Source organism: Lemur catta, chromosome 13, assembly GCF_020740605.2.
Source record: "Lemur catta isolate mLemCat1 chromosome 13, mLemCat1.pri, whole genome shotgun sequence".
Classification (NCBI taxonomy): Eukaryota; Metazoa; Chordata; class Mammalia; order Primates; family Lemuridae; genus Lemur; species Lemur catta.
In genome coordinates, this window is record NC_059140.1 from 21822558 (window position 1) to 21838466 (window position 15909).

The 15909-nt window shown below is 34.3% G+C and overlaps 1 protein-coding gene across 2 annotated transcripts in view; it reads right to left on the reverse strand.

The window, feature by feature from the left end:
- Window positions 1-15909, reverse strand: part of PCCA (propionyl-CoA carboxylase subunit alpha) — a 364494-nt gene that overhangs the window by 120140 nt on the left and 228445 nt on the right. For both annotated transcript variants that reach the window (XM_045567353.1, XM_045567354.1), the window contains one exon: window positions 9168-9270. In XM_045567353.1, coding sequence (XP_045423309.1) covers window positions 9168-9270 — 103 coding nt within the window. The remainder of the gene's footprint in view (window positions 1-9167; window positions 9271-15909) is intronic.

The following is a 15909-nucleotide window of genomic DNA, read 5'->3' on the forward strand; positions in this document are numbered from 1 at the left end:
CTCATCTGATTGCTTCCCTGGATGGCCAAGTCACTGCAGAAGATTCTTGGCAGGTAATTAAAACTCCATTATTTCAATAGTCCTAAATCTTCTAGACCCTTCCACTGCAGAATTTTGAAACTTTAAAAAAAAAAAAGGTAATACACATATAGGGTTCAAAATTCAAAAAAATACTAAAGGGATATGGTACAAGGTATGTATCTTTCTCACTTGTCACAGAATCAGCCGTCCAGCTCCCCAACTCAAAGGCAACCATGATTCCCAGTTTCTTGTGGCTCCTTCCAAACATAATCTATGTATATAACGTTCTTTTTTACACCAAGGAATGTACTTTGCTTTTGTCACTTAATAAAGCAGCACATACCTTTCGAATGGCTGCACAGTATTTCAGTGTTATGGATGTACCATTTTTAACTATCCCAGTTCGATAAGAATGTTGGTTGTTTCTAGTCTTCTGCTATTACAAACAATACTGCCATGAATTTTTTTTTTTTTTTTTTTGACAGGGTCTAACTCTTTTGCCTGGGCTAGAGTGCAGTGACATCATCATAGCTCACTGCAGCCTCAAACTCCTGGGCTCAAGTGATCCTCCTGCCTCACCCTCCTGAGTAGCTGGGCCTACAGCAACATGCCACAATGCCTAGCTAATTTAAAAAAAAATTTTTTTTTATAGAGATGGGACTTGCTCTGTTGCTCAGGCTGATCTCAAACTCCTGGCTTCAAGTGATCCACCCTGGCCTCCCAAATTGCTAGGATTACAAAATGTAAGCCACTGCACCAAGTCCCATAAACATTCTTGTATATCTCCTACATGTGGACATAACCTATAGTATAAATTCATTTTGTCAAATTGCTCTCTGTGGAGGTTGTACCAATTTATACTCCCACCAATAATGAGCTTATTTTTCATTAATCCTATAAAATCAGAGAATTATCAAATTTTTCATCTTTGCCAAAATGTACATACAAAATGTTATCTCATAATTTTAACTTGAATTTCTCTGTATAGTACAGCATTTTTTAAAATATGTGCAGGAGCCATTTATATTTCCTTTACTATAAACTGTCTGAACATTTTCCACCTGGATTGTTGGTCATTCTCATGTTGATTTTTACAAGAGTTCTTTATATATGAAAGACATTCCCCTTCTGGGACCAAAATGAGTTGCAAATTTTCCTCTGGTTTGTTGGCTTTACTTATGATAGTTTTGTATTCTTTGCAGTAAAATTTCACATTTTTTTCAGCATTACTTTGATGTATTTTCCTAATTTTTTTCTCAAATGGAAAAATAATTTTATCAAGAAAACAAATGTTCTTGCCTAAGTGAGAGAATTTCATGTTCATGCAATAGTATGTTTTTCTTTTTAAAAAATCCATTAACAAAAAATAATATATTTTCCTCGAATAGAATGTATTTTTGCTGCTTTGTTTAGTATACCTCTTCTAAAAAGTCTAAGTGAAAAAGTTACCTAATAAGAGAAGTAACTTATATGATCATAACATTTAATTTCTGTCAAAAGAAAAAAAATGAAAAAAGCTTTAAATATAAAATATCATATAGTTTCAGAACACCTCAATTTTCTATCATTTGTCATGTATTATAAGTAAATTTTATAAATAGGATTACAGTCCTTTATTATAAACTCCTAATGATACTGTAGTATTCTTTATAAAATAATACTATAAAAATGTTCTTTTCTTTTTCTATCTGCCTCCTGTGCACTTAAGCCACAGATAATTTTTTAACAAAAAGCCTATAAGTAAGTACAAATGTAATAGTTAACTTATCTTATTTGCTGATGTCCTTTTCATGTTCAAGAATAAAAGCCTACTCTAAAAACTGACAATAGAGGCAAAAGTATAGATATAATAATGATAATCTATTTCTTCTAGGAAGGGTGTTTGAAAATTAATTCTTTAAAAGAACAACCATGATTCTTATCACATCCCTATAAAAAATCCAGTAACTGTATTGTTTATTATTACTTTCTACTCTTTAAGTGGGATAAAAGGAACAGAGATTATAATGTATAATGCAAGTGTAAACTCTTATTGAAGACACATTTAAGATTCTTTTTTTTCTTTTTCTTTCTTTTTTTAATTTATATAGTGTCTCACTGTGTCTCTCAGGCTAGAGTGCAGTAGCAAGATCATAGCTCACTACCGCCTCAAACTCCTGGGCTCAAGTAATCTTCTCACCTCAGCCTCCTATGTACCTGGGACTTACAAGAGTACATCACCATGCCCAGCTGATTTTTGTGTTTTGTTTTGTTTTTTAAAGAGATGGGGTCTCTATGTTGCCCAGGCTGGTTTTAAACTCCTGGCCTCAAGTGATCCTCCTGCCTCAGCCTCCCAAAGCACTGGGATTACAGGCAGACACCACTGTGTCCAGCAAATTTTCAAATTTTTTTTAGAGAAGCAGTCTGGCCATGTTGTCCAGGCTGGGGTCCCAAACTGCTGGGCTGAAGCAATCTTCCTGCCTCAGCCTCCCAAATAGCTGGTACTACAGGAGTGTGCCACCACATCTGGCTAATTTTTTTTTCACTTTTTATAAAGACAGGGTCTGGTTATGTTGCCCAAGCTGGTCTCAAACTCCTGGCCTCAAGTGATCCTCCTGCCTTGGCCTCCCAAAGTGCTATGATTATAGGGGTGGGCCACTGCACCCAGCCAAGATTCTTTATATTAATATTTAAGAACATAAAAAAAACTGTTACTTTGTGCACAAGATTATTTATTGGTATATACTGTAAGTTTATTCAATTCCTCATTTTTATGAAAATGTCACACAAAAATACACAAACAGCTTTATTTAAAATCAATTCTTCAAAGTGCTCTTTAAATATCAAAAGAAACTGTGCTGCAATGTTTTCTTAGTCAAGAAATTTAGAACAAAATATATGGTAGTAGAACAAAGGGGAAAGGATTGGTTATGTCAGGGAAAGAAAACTTCAAACTATATATAATTATTTCTTATTATGCATCCCTGTGTAATTATTATTTTTTATTCTTATGTTCATCACCATAGTCTTTCTTTGAGAAGAAAAATATAGGGTGGTAATTTCAATAATATGAATACTACAAAACATTTCCCTCCCTCCACCACAGGCATCTACAGATGAGAGAATTTTGCATCAACCTACAAGAACATTATTAAGAAAACAAAATGAGGCCAGGTGTGGTTGCTCACCCCTGTAATCCTAGCACTCTGCGAGGCCGAGGCGGGAGGATTGCTCAAAGTCAGGAGTTCGAGAACAGCCTGAGCAAGAGCGAGACCCTGTCTCTACTAAAATAGAAAAGAAATTAGCTGGACAACTAAAAATATATAGAAAATATTAGCCTGGCATGTTGGTGCATGCCTGTAGTCCCAGCTACTCCGGAGGCTGAGGCAGGACGATTGCTTGAGCCCAGGAGTCTGAGGTTGCTGTGAGCTAGGCTGATGCCAGGGCACTCTAGCCCAGGCAACAGAGCAAGACTCTGTCTAAAAAAAAAAAAAAAATGAAAGCACAAACTCTTTTAGACACAAAATCTTACCTATTTAAATTTCACATTACTCTCAAAAATTTCTACTTACTTGGATAAAACTGTAAAAATCATTGCTAAAAGTCATTGTTTTGAATGTTAACACCAATTTGAAAAATACATTCAGGTAATAAGATTGTAAAAATGCTTTCTAAACAGCTACTCTAAGGAGGATCTCTATTTGGAGGAGAAATATTATGTACATTTTGTGATTTATTCATGGTCTTATGATGTTTCCAAAGATTCCTATCAATGGTCTGACTTGTTACTTTCAGCACATCACAAAGAAAATTCCTTTTATCTTGTGACAAAACTATTCTGGTTAGAAATAAATCTATGCCTCCTTATATTAACAATGATTTATCCACAGTCTAGCTAAAGTTCCATGACTGTGCTGCCATCTCACTGAACCTCAATTCTCAAACTCATCTGTGAACCAGAACAAATGACATCTACCTGTAAGTGTTACTACAAGGACTAAATGAGATGCTGTCTGTCAAGTGCTTACCTCAGTGTCTGGGACAAGGCAAAATTTCAGTAAATGAAAACCTATGTCATTAGTTGCATCATCAAAATACTTTTCAATAGGCTAAAATAACTATCAAAAGCAGTAATGCAACTAGAGAGGCAGAGAAACGTTCACTCTATTGTTTGTAAAAAATGAGTCATAGTAAAACTAAGCAAGCATATTATTTGAAAAGTAAGAAATTATGGCCAGGTACGGTGGCTCACGCCTGTAATCCTAGCACTCTGGGAGGCTGAGGCAGGAGGATTGCTTGAGGTCAGGAGTTCAAGAAAAGAAATTAAAGTTATATAATAATATGGGAGATGTCTCTGAGTTTTTAACAAACTCTGCTCTCCCCCTCCCAAGCTACCACATTCTTAATGTTTTTCCTCATCTATTTATACGATGATTTGAGGCAAGTCCCAGCTTATATGCAGTAAAAAAACATGTTGTAAGTTGGCACTCATTAGTCATCTCTCCAGAATGGAACCTCTTTCATCTTCCCCCAGCTCTTTCCCTTCCCCCAGGCCGCTGAGTGCTTTCTTCTTTCTTTCTCATGGATGTAACTGGTCGGAGGCACCTCTATTAAGGCATTTATTACTGTATTTTAATTACTTCCAACTCTGCCTTCCTGTTTACCACCATGAATACAGATTGTCTACATGGATATCTCCAACGCCAACTGCCTTTAATTCATCTTTTCCTCCCAACAAAATATCATGTTTATATTAGCAATTTGTCATTGCTTCCTTAGGATATATAGTTCTAGAACTAGAAATAGTGGACTAAAGAATATGAATGCTTTTAAAGGTCTCTAATGAATGTTATCAAATTACTTTGCAGAAATATTAAACAAATATATATTTCCATTTAATTCATCTTTGAGTTGCTGACATCTAGGCTAGCAACTATTATTTGGAAGAATTATTTTATATTATTTGAAAGGTAAAATATATCCACCACAGTAAAAAGGATATACATAAACACTTATTTAAATATTCAAGATTAAATACTAATGATACAATTGAGCCAGGGTTCTGGATAACCAAGATGTTTTCCTTTTGAGAAAATGCCAGAATGTTTTCCAAGTGACTGCACCATTTTACATTCCAACCAACAGCCTATGAGGGTTCCAACTTCTCCACATCTTTGTCAACACTTGTTCTTACCTAACTTTTTTATTATAGCCATCCTAGTGGGTGTAAAGGACTATCTTATTGTAGTTTTGATTTGCATTTCCCTGATGCCTTATGATGCAGAGCATCTCTGCATGTGCTTATTGGCTACTGTATATATTCTTTGAAGAAACGTCTATTCAGATTCTTTGTTCATTTTAAAAGTGGGTTGTCTTTTTATGTTAAATTGTAAGTGTTCTTTATGCATTTTAAACACAAATGCTTTGCTGGATATATCATTTGCAAATATTTTTTCCTGTTCTGTGGTTTGTCTTCAATTTCTTATCAGTGTCCTTTAAAGCAAATATTTTCATTTTGATGAAGGCCAATTTATCTAGTTTTACTCTTGCTGCTTGTGTTTTTGGTGTTATATTGAAGAAAGCATTCCCACATGCAAGGTCACAAAGACATTTCAGCTGTTACATTTAGGTTTTTGATGCATTTTAGGATAACTTTTTAATATTAACACAATATGAGGTAGAGGTCCAACTTCATTCTTTTACATATGGATACCCAGGTGTTCCAACACCATTTTTTGAATAGACTATTCTTTCCCTTGTTGAATTGTTTTGGCACCTTTGTCAAAAATCTATTTGTCATATATTGCTGGGTTTGTTTCTAGATTCTCAACTCTTTTCTATTGAAATACATGGCTACCTTTTTACAAGTACTACACTATTTTTGATTACAAGATAACTGTAATCTTTGAGTACAGTTTTGTAGTAAGTTTTGAAAGGTGGAAATGTGAGTTGTCCTCTTTTCTTTCAAGATTGTTTTGGTTATTCTAGGTCCCTTAAGTTTCCATATAAATTTTAGGATCAGCTTGTCAATTTCTGACAAAACTACAGTTTAGACTCTGGTAAGAAATGAGTTGAATCTTTAGACTAATTTAGGAAGTAGTGCCATCTTAATAGTAAGTCTTTCAATTCACAAATATGATAGGAGAAGCTTTCCACTTTTTTTGGATTTTTCTTAATTTCTTTTCTCAAAGGTTTGTAGTTTTCGCAATATAAATTTTACACTTCTTTAGTTAAATTTATTTCTAAGTATTTTATTCTTTTGATTCTGGGTTAATGGAATTGTTTCTTCAATTTGATTTTGGGATTGTTCATTGCAAGTGAATAGAAATACAATTGATTTTTGCATACTTATATTGTATCCTGCACCCTTGCTGAACTCATTTATTAGTTAACAGTTTCTTAATTGACTCCTCAGTATTTCCTATATATAACAGCTTGTCATCTGAAGATAGAGATTTTTATAATTCTCACTAATTATGGTTGGTTTGCTGGGGAGTAGGTCTACAGATCTCCTTGCATTGCCATTCTGGAATGGATCTCTGCCCTTTAACTTTTAATATAAATTTTATCAATATACAACTTACTTGAAATTGGGAGAATGAAAAGCATCTGATTCTAATTTGAACTGCAGCAATGTTTTATGCTAATCAAAAAGGTTTTTATCTTTCTATAAGAAGCAAAAAAATAAATAAATCTCTTTTAGAATAAAACAAAAATAGCCTTAAAAAACTGAAAAAATTATGTTTGTTGACTATACTAAATGTTATTTTTCTTCACTTAGATTTTTCTTTTTAACCACTAAAATAAAGATTACATTGGTATACCAAAATTCAAAAGTCTAAGGATTCTGGTTATTCTTAAGTAGTAGTTTACAAGGTCTTTACAAAAATTTCTATCACTGGTTCACTGCAACAACAGATATATAATTAATATCTAGCAACATATATAACTGCTTGCTAGTTTATTAGTTAACACAAAACATAAGACAAAAATTTTTCTTTTTTAAGTGCATGTACGATGCTCATTTTTTCATCACTGGGAAGGCCAAATTTGTAAGCTAATTTTCTTACACATCAGAACTACTCTGATATTTTTCTTTGAAGTGAATTACCTTCAATATGAATTTAGTTCTTCATCATCTTTGCTTGTACTATCTCTGGAGTAATTAACCCAGACCTAGACTATCGCCTTTAGGCTAATTTTTTCTCCAGGTGGCAGTGGGTGATCTTGGAAACCAAACAATCATAGTTCTCCCCTCTATGACCCTAAAAGCAGATTAACAGTGTCACACTATTGAAATATTAATACCAATGAGCCTTTACTTACCCCACATTGTTGAACCTGCCTCCTTTCATAATACTGATGTCAAATGAAAGTAGTTCAATTCAAATATGCCTTGGAAAAAGGGCAACACTATTATGAAAATACACTTTTCATTAGACTATTGATGTTTCTGATAATAGCTAAGCCAATAAATATGAGAGGTAGTTTTTTATATTATATATTAAGGTGGATATTTTCCCGGGAAGTTTTTAATGTACTAATTTTGATGTGTTTTTAAGCAGCCCTGTTTTCCTCATAAGCTAAAAAGTGAAGCTAGACATAATTTTACAGAAAAAAAACTTAAAAGACACCACATATGCCGTCGGGTCAGGGGTCTCTAGTTTTCCAACATAGAATCTAAAACAAGCATAAAGAAGTAACAGTTCTAAGAAGTAATATGGGCAGTTTTCTTCTTAAGGCAAGGCACTGCTTAGAAAAACATTGTATCAGAATATCAGTTTACAGTAAGGCTTTAGTGGTGACTCAATACAGAACTGAAAATTATGCTAAAGTCTACATTTCTGTAAAGTTAACCTTCCCTCAGGAAAGTGCTATATTATAATAGTAATACTCTTTACTACTCAATTCATATAATTTGCTACTCAACCTGATGTAGTTAAGTGTCTACTTATAAAGCTATTTTTTTAAATGATAATAGACAGGATTGTAGAAAATCACAAAAGATTATCACAAAATATATCATAAGACAATGGTTTAACACCATCTTAGCTTTCATTTAAGACAAGCTTTAGCAATTTTGGCATATACGATGAGTCACAAAATGTAAAGAAAACCAAGGAGACTACCCTTAATTCATGAATTAATATAATTTATTTGTGAGTCTGACTACCACACAAGAATGTCAGCTTCTCCAGGGCGACAGCCCAGCACTTATCTGGTGCATAGCAGGCATGCAATAGGTATTTACTGGACAAATTAATTCTCATGAGTTCTCAACTTAGAGTATTTTCTCACTGAAATCAAGAAATTGCCATATCCTACTCCTTAGCCCTCACCAGTTTTTAAATAAAAACACTGAAATTATTTTGATTTTCATACTCTGTTTCAATCTTCTAATAAAAATTCATTTGTTTCCCCACAATAAAATGACATTTCAATGCAACTTAGCCATGAGAAATGTAAAATAAATGTAAACATAGTACTCATTATACTAACTATAAATCAGCTTCCTTGGGTTCAGGCTAAAAATAAAAAAGCACGCAAGTTAAAATAGCAACTTTTAATGGTATTTTCTGGGAATCTCAAATCACAGATTTTAAACATATCATTCATACTACAATATAAACACTGAAATCTTATTGTAACATTGTTCACTGTGGACCAGACTTCAAACTAAGGAAGCTCTGTCATGAATACTGTCCAACAGGTTTAAGTTCTTCAAAACAAAAAGAATGTCACCATAAGGTAAACTTAGCTTCAAGAATGTCTCAAAACATGAAATCTGAAGATTATGTTACATGAAGCTTCAGATTACTTGTTTGAAAGAATGGTTATCTACCACAGCTATCATATGTTTGGAATTATAATTAAAGATGCTCTTCTCTGTAACAAAGGCAAAAGTATTGCTTCTCAATAATGTAAAAGAAAAAGGAATTAGGTATCAGGAAGTGAACTTAGAATGTGGCTAAATCTAGAAATGTATTGTCTAATTAGCATAAGAGGACAAAAATTCTCATTTACATTCAGGTTTCTAAAGAAGATGAAACAAATATGCGGCGATGCTATAAATCCAAAAGATAAGAGTCACTGAACAGGTTAAAAATGGTTTTAAATATTCATAGATAATTTCAAGATTACCAAGAAAATAAAGACATAAAACTCACAGAGAACGTTGACCCACTGTTTGATGCTAAGGCAGTATGAACTTCATCATGCAATTTTATTGAGAGCTCCCAGTTAGCCATGTCTGGTTTAATAATGGGCACTCTGAAGTAGAAAGAAAAGAAAAAGAGTTAATCATTTTAATAATTTTATATTACTTTCTCAAAAAAACTAATTTTCTTTTGATATTAAAGTATGCAGGGTAAAACTACCAAAAATGTATTTCAGAACATCTTATTTTAAAAGGTTCCATCCTTGGAAAAAAGCTTTCAGATTTAAACCAGAGAGGTTTTTAAAAACATATACACCAAAGACAACAGCAGTCATTCTGGCCTAATTGTGGTACTATCATCTATTCTATGAATTTGAGTTGCTTAATTGTGACAATCCTTCACAAATTAAACTTCCTTAAGCAATATTAATTTTTTTTCAGTATTTGGTTACCGTTCAAAATGTTTTCTTTAAAAAATGACAATAAAGTAAACTATGCCTTAAACTTCAGAGACATAAAATGGATTACTGAGTCGGTATGATTTGGCCTAGAGAATTATTTTGGTTTTATTTTGTTCCTCATAGTTTAAAAGACTAAAAATATATTAAAGAATGGACCTCCATGCATTATTATATTTGTAAAATATTATAGAATGTTCTTCATAATGTCAATTAGAAAAAAAACTACCTTAGTAGTTTTATAGGATATAACTTTTTTTGGTAAAAAGCTATACTTGTTTTATTTACTATTACTAAAAATTTACAAACTTTTAAAAACTGATTTAAAAATTACTCACATACCCACCTACTGTACTCTCATACAATAGGACAACAATATCATAAGTTTGTTAAAAACAAAGCACAGCCACACACACACACCCGTAAACGACTTATGAGTCCAACAAATACTAAGTGCTTGGTGCTAAGTTTTGGGGCACCAAAGAGAAATAAGACATGATTCTCATCTTGAGAACTTACTATGTCTTTTCTAACCATGGTTTTCCCATTACCTAAATTCAAAAAACAGATTCCATATCTCTGAATGATGCTAGTCTTATACAGGTGTTTTCTTACAAGTGATCAGTATTACATGGTTTCAGAAAAACTAGGTCAAGAGGCTAGAGAAAAAAGTTTTAGAATACAAATATGTTTCTTACAATTTTTTAAGGTAACAAAATTTAATGATTTCAGAATTAACCTAAGTATTGCATGTTTACATAGTTTATATTTGTGAAGTAATATTTAGTGACCACTAAACATTAGTATTTTGTAGTATCTGGGCTCTGGATTAAGCCACAATTCTGAAAAAATGTTGCAAGTTATGTTTTCATTTAAAGCCACCAAGTTTCAAAGGAATTCTCTCTGTATTCACTAAACAAAAAATAGTCATAGTCATAAAAACTATGATTCTTATAAAATCACTTCTAATTACGATGTCTAATGGATGATGATTGATAATCTGGGTGAATATTTGTATTTGGCTCCCATCTTGATTTGTTTTCTGAAAATGAGGACATGTTTTGAATACTATATAAGCAAAAATAAAGAAAAGTAAAAAATGCATCAATAGAAAAGCACACTGTGCACAAAGGCCTAGAAGATTCTCTTTCGGCAATGTGAAGAGGGTTTAAGAGGGCAGAGCTTCACAAAGGAGAGTTTGAAGGTGGGGCGGGGGCGGTGAAGGGAACAAGACCAACAAGACCAGGAGGGAGAGGAAGAGGAGGGGACAAGGAGGAAGAGGTATGAGCAGAAAGGAGGCAGGGAAGAGTGCTTCCATGCCGACTCTTCCTCTCTTGTAGCACCTATATTCCACAGAGCATTCATGTGTTTGTCTCCTTTTTAGCCTATGAGCTCCTACAAGACCAAGATCATTCCTTATTTCTGCATCCCCAGCTTATAGCACAGGTTGGGAAGAAAGAGGTGAGGGCCAAGGAGAAAAGAATGTGAGGAGCAGCTATCCTGTGTGGAGCACGGCTGAACCACCCACCCAGGGGAGAGAGCAGGAGCCCCAAGCTCCTAGACGCTCCCTGGTGTGTGTGGACAGCATCTCTCACTCACTACACTTCCCTTTGCTTATCTGCACATGGGGTCGATGCTCCAAACTTGCAGGGGTATTGGGATCACAGAAGGAGCCTAGCACCCAGCCGACCATGCAGCCTGACATGAGCCTCCTCTGCTCATGATGATTTTATGGTTTTCTACTTTACACCAAGTTAAATCTTAATTAACCTAACTACTGTTTGTAGCCCTTAAAAGTAAGGCCCCACTCTTTGCATCCAATTTTGCTTCTGTTTACTCTCTGACTCATCTGTCTGATTGGGCCAGACTCTTAAGCCAAGCTAACAGGAGGCAGAGGGCAAGGCACAGTGGTTATGAACTCAGGCCCTGGTGACCCAGAGGTTGGTACAAACTCTTGAGCAAATTGTGGAAGTCTCAGTATCCTCATGCATCAAATTAAGATAATAATAGTATCTGCATTGATAGTGATGTACTGAGGATTAAATTAAATAAGGCATGTAAATGTTAACTTTTATCATCATGATGGTCCCAGCTCTACATCTATATTCTTATTTCCCTCCAGAACTGCAACCTCCTCCTTTAAGGAAACTTCGGATTCTATCTCCTCTGATTCTTAAACTAACACATTCTTCCAGGAGAATATTGCTTCCCTTATAATTTCTTCCTTAATTATAGTATGAGTTCAGTGACCTCCCTTCCACTTAACCCATTCTATATGCTGTAGTATTTTTCAAAATGCAGTGGCCCACTGGAGACAACTCTTTCAAGTAAATGTTGAGGCTCCTTTCAGTCATGTGAAGAGCCTCTGCTTCCAGAGGAGTTGGGAAGTTGTCAATCTTGACATCCTGTTCCAACCCAGAATGCATTTTCCCACAGAAAGTGATCTTACAGGTGGTGGCAAGATATAACTGCCACTCTCCAGAACCTAACTACTATTTATTTTTCCATTGTTTCATTTTGATCCACATCTGTTTCATATATGTTATAACTTGCCCCGGGAGGGACCTTTTGGAAAGAGCACAGCCTTTGGAGTTAAAACATTGAGGTCTAAATCTTAGCCCCTTCTCTTACTAGTAATGTACCTGAGAACTCATTCAATCCATCTGAAAAAGTTTCCACACCTGTAAAAGTGGATCAGAACAGAATTGGACAGGTGATGGGAAGCTGTTGCTTCTTCTGAGCACGTAATTCCTGAAGTGGCACTTTTCTAACAATTTCTTTTAAGGTGATATGTTAATAGGATACAGGAAAGAGGCCTCACTGTGGAAAGCACAATCTCTAGATACTAAAAAAACTCAAAAGTGTGGAATCTCTCTCAGTTCATTCTTCTACAAACAAAATTTGCTAAGATTCCTTCTGGCTTTACATAAGTTTGAGAGTAGTTTTGTTTGGATTTTAAATAAAATGGATCAGTTGGACATATATGCAAGTCAATTAGCAAATAAAAATATGCTTTGCAATAGAAATAAACTATAAAAAACTATAAATAAAAATAATAATATAAACCTGAAGGTACTTATGCTCTGTTTCTGCAAAATCATTGAAAGTACATTAATATTTGGTGTAAACACTGATTTCAATTCAATAAGCACAAAGATGTTTAAAATGGTAATAATTCCCTAAAGTTATATTTTAAATTTTAGAATTTTAGAAAAGAATTACACATATCCATTAAATTCAAAATAGTCTCAAAGAAGATTTTAATGAACAACTCTGAAAGAGAGGGAAAAGGTCTTGGAGCTCCTTTCAACTCACCATAGTAATGATACACAGAAAAGAGTTTCCTTTAATGAAGTATGTTTCTACTCCAAGAGGCTGCCATCTGATCAAAAATTTAATCTGTGCAACTTATTAGTCACCTGCAAAGCTGGTATCAATTAAGCTACCACTTCAAAAAACAAAAAACCCAGTAAAAAGGAATTCACATAAATAGCCATTCACAAAGCAAATCAAATAATAGCCTTTACCCAGGCCTGTCCACTTTGATTATCATCAGCCAGCCAGAATGAATATGCTCAATAAAACTAAATTTTTCTGTATTTTATGGTGAAAAACTGTTAGCTGCTCGCCACTAATGTTAATACTAATACATTTAACATATTAGAATATTTTACTCAAAAAGGCACAAGAAATACTAACTTAAATACATTTCTATTACATGTTGTTTTTCAAAGTAGATTTTGTATAAACATAAAAACTATCAGCATCTTCAGTTGGCATGAATGATAAGCATTTCAAAACCATATTATCAGACACTCAGAAAAGCTGGTTTTCAATTGTGCCATCACCTCTTTAGGAGTGAAATACTGAGTTAAAACAATGCTAATGGTCAAAGAATCAATCATTAAGAAATGCTTCATCATAACTTTCACAGTGGGTGGTCTGTAAAATGATCAGGAATAATATGCTGCATTCCATAGCCACTGAGGTCAGTTTCTGCATACAAATCTTTGCGGGAAGAAAAAGGCCTTCAGAAAGTGGGCCATTCATCTGAACCAAGTTCAGAGAATTTCCAGCATGGTGAAAAGATATGTTATGCAAGCACATAGATGTATTCAGTGGGGGTAGACAGAACCAGCTACATGGAGACTACAAAGGAGCCCTCCCATGGCTCATGAATAAGTCGAGGAAATGATCAGAAAAAAAAAGAGAGAGAGAGATGTTTAGACAGATGGCCCACTTAAAATGCCTGAGACAGGGCCGAAGCAATTTTAATGAAACTTTAGATCTAGTATATGAATTGTTTCTTATTTTCCCCTGGGGGGGTGGGGAACGCGAGAAAAAACAACTGCAAAGAAGACAAAAAAAATTCAGCAATTTGCTGAAAAACTCACTTTTAGCAAGTTGAGATGAAGGAAGAGTCACAAATACAAGTTTTAGTAATTTTTAGTGCAATAAATTCATAGGAAATTCTGCACAGAGCCATCAGCTATTAAAATGAATATAAAAAGCATGGAATGAACAGATTAAAGGAATTTTAAACAGAAGTCTACTGCCAAACCAAACAAAAATCTAAGCCTTATTATGTGAGAACTTACAACACTCCAACATTAAAGTTCATCACTGCAGAAGAAAGATAAAGGCAGCATTTTCAGAGAACCTCTTCAAAGCTAGGAATTGGCATAGAAGAGGATTAGAATTCTGCCTATATACAATTTAAAATGTATACATTGAAACATATGAGATTGTGTAAAAGAGTCTGTTTCACACAATCGTGCTGAGAAATAGGGAACATCCTCAAGTTTGGTGTTATTAACATTATAAATAACTACACAAATGACATCTGAATCTAGACTTGAATACACGTTACTTGTAATCTTATATATTTTAATATTATGCATACTCCCTTTCCTTCTTCCACCAATAAGGGCTTAAGGTTCACAGTTTAGACTTCAGGCACAATTAGTCGGGAAGGCAACATAGTACAGCTGTCACCCTGGCAGGCCCCTGTGTGTCTGTGTGGCCAAGTGCAAATCTACAAAAGCTATGTGACCTCCATAATGTAGCTTCCTCATGCCTCAGTTTCCTCATCAGCAAAACAAAGATAGTAAGAATACCTAACCTGTATGCTGCTTAAATAAGAAAAAAGGTGTAAGATGCTTAGACTAGTGCTTGGCACATAAATGATAAATTAGACTTAGTTATCATTGTTATCATAATTTGTTTGGTGAAGAAATACCTGAAACCCCCATCTATTGTTTCAGCAACTGTTACTTTTTAGAAATTTTGTTAATATAAATCTACATACAGTGAAATTCGAAGATCTTAAGTTCAGTCATTCACCTTTTCAGTAAATCTGCTCTGTGAGCTCCATAACAGTCAACCAGAGGTTACGCCTGCCTGTTCTAAAGTTTCACAGAAACAGACTCCAAAAATACATACTATCATTTGTGGCTTTTTTGCTCAATATTATGTTTTTGAGGTTCACGTCATTGATAGTTCTTATTTTTATTGCTGAGTAATTATTTTATTATACAAATATACTCAAATTAATTCATCCTTCTGTTGATGGACATTTGGGTTGTTTCCAGTTTGGGGCTATTACAAAGCTGCTATCAACATATTTTTGTACAGGTTTTTTTGAGGATGTCTGTCTTTCTTTTTTTGTGGGGCAAAAAACCTAGGAGTGAAAATACTAGGGTAAATGTATGTTTAATTTTATATAAACCACCAAAGTGTTTTCCAAAATATAACATTTCTATGCTGCCACAGCAATGGAGTTTCTCCACATCCTTGCCCTCATGTTGTCATTCTTTCCAATTCTAGCCAGACTAGTGGCTGTGAAACCACATCTTATTATAGATTAACATACATTTCCCCTATGACTAAATGTTGAGGACCTTATGGTGCTTACTGGGCCATTTTCATTAGGTCATTGGCCTTATTTTTTTTTTGATTTGTGAAAGTTCTTTACTTTGGACACAAGGCCTGTGTGGTTACTGGCCCATTTTCATTAGGTCATTGGCTTTATTTTTTATTGATTTGTGTAAGTTCTTTATTTTGGACACAAGGCCTGTGTCCGATTTACGTAGTGCAAGTATTCTCCTCTGCGGCTTATTATTTTTCTTAACAATGTCTTTCCTTCAGAAATCAAGCAGGCGGGAGGGGGTAGGAGGGGATGGGTAAATTCACACCTAAATGCACACTATCTGGGGGATGGGCACACTTTAACTCAAACAGTACAAAAGCAATTTATGTAACCAAAATGTTTGCACCCCCATAATATTCTGAAAT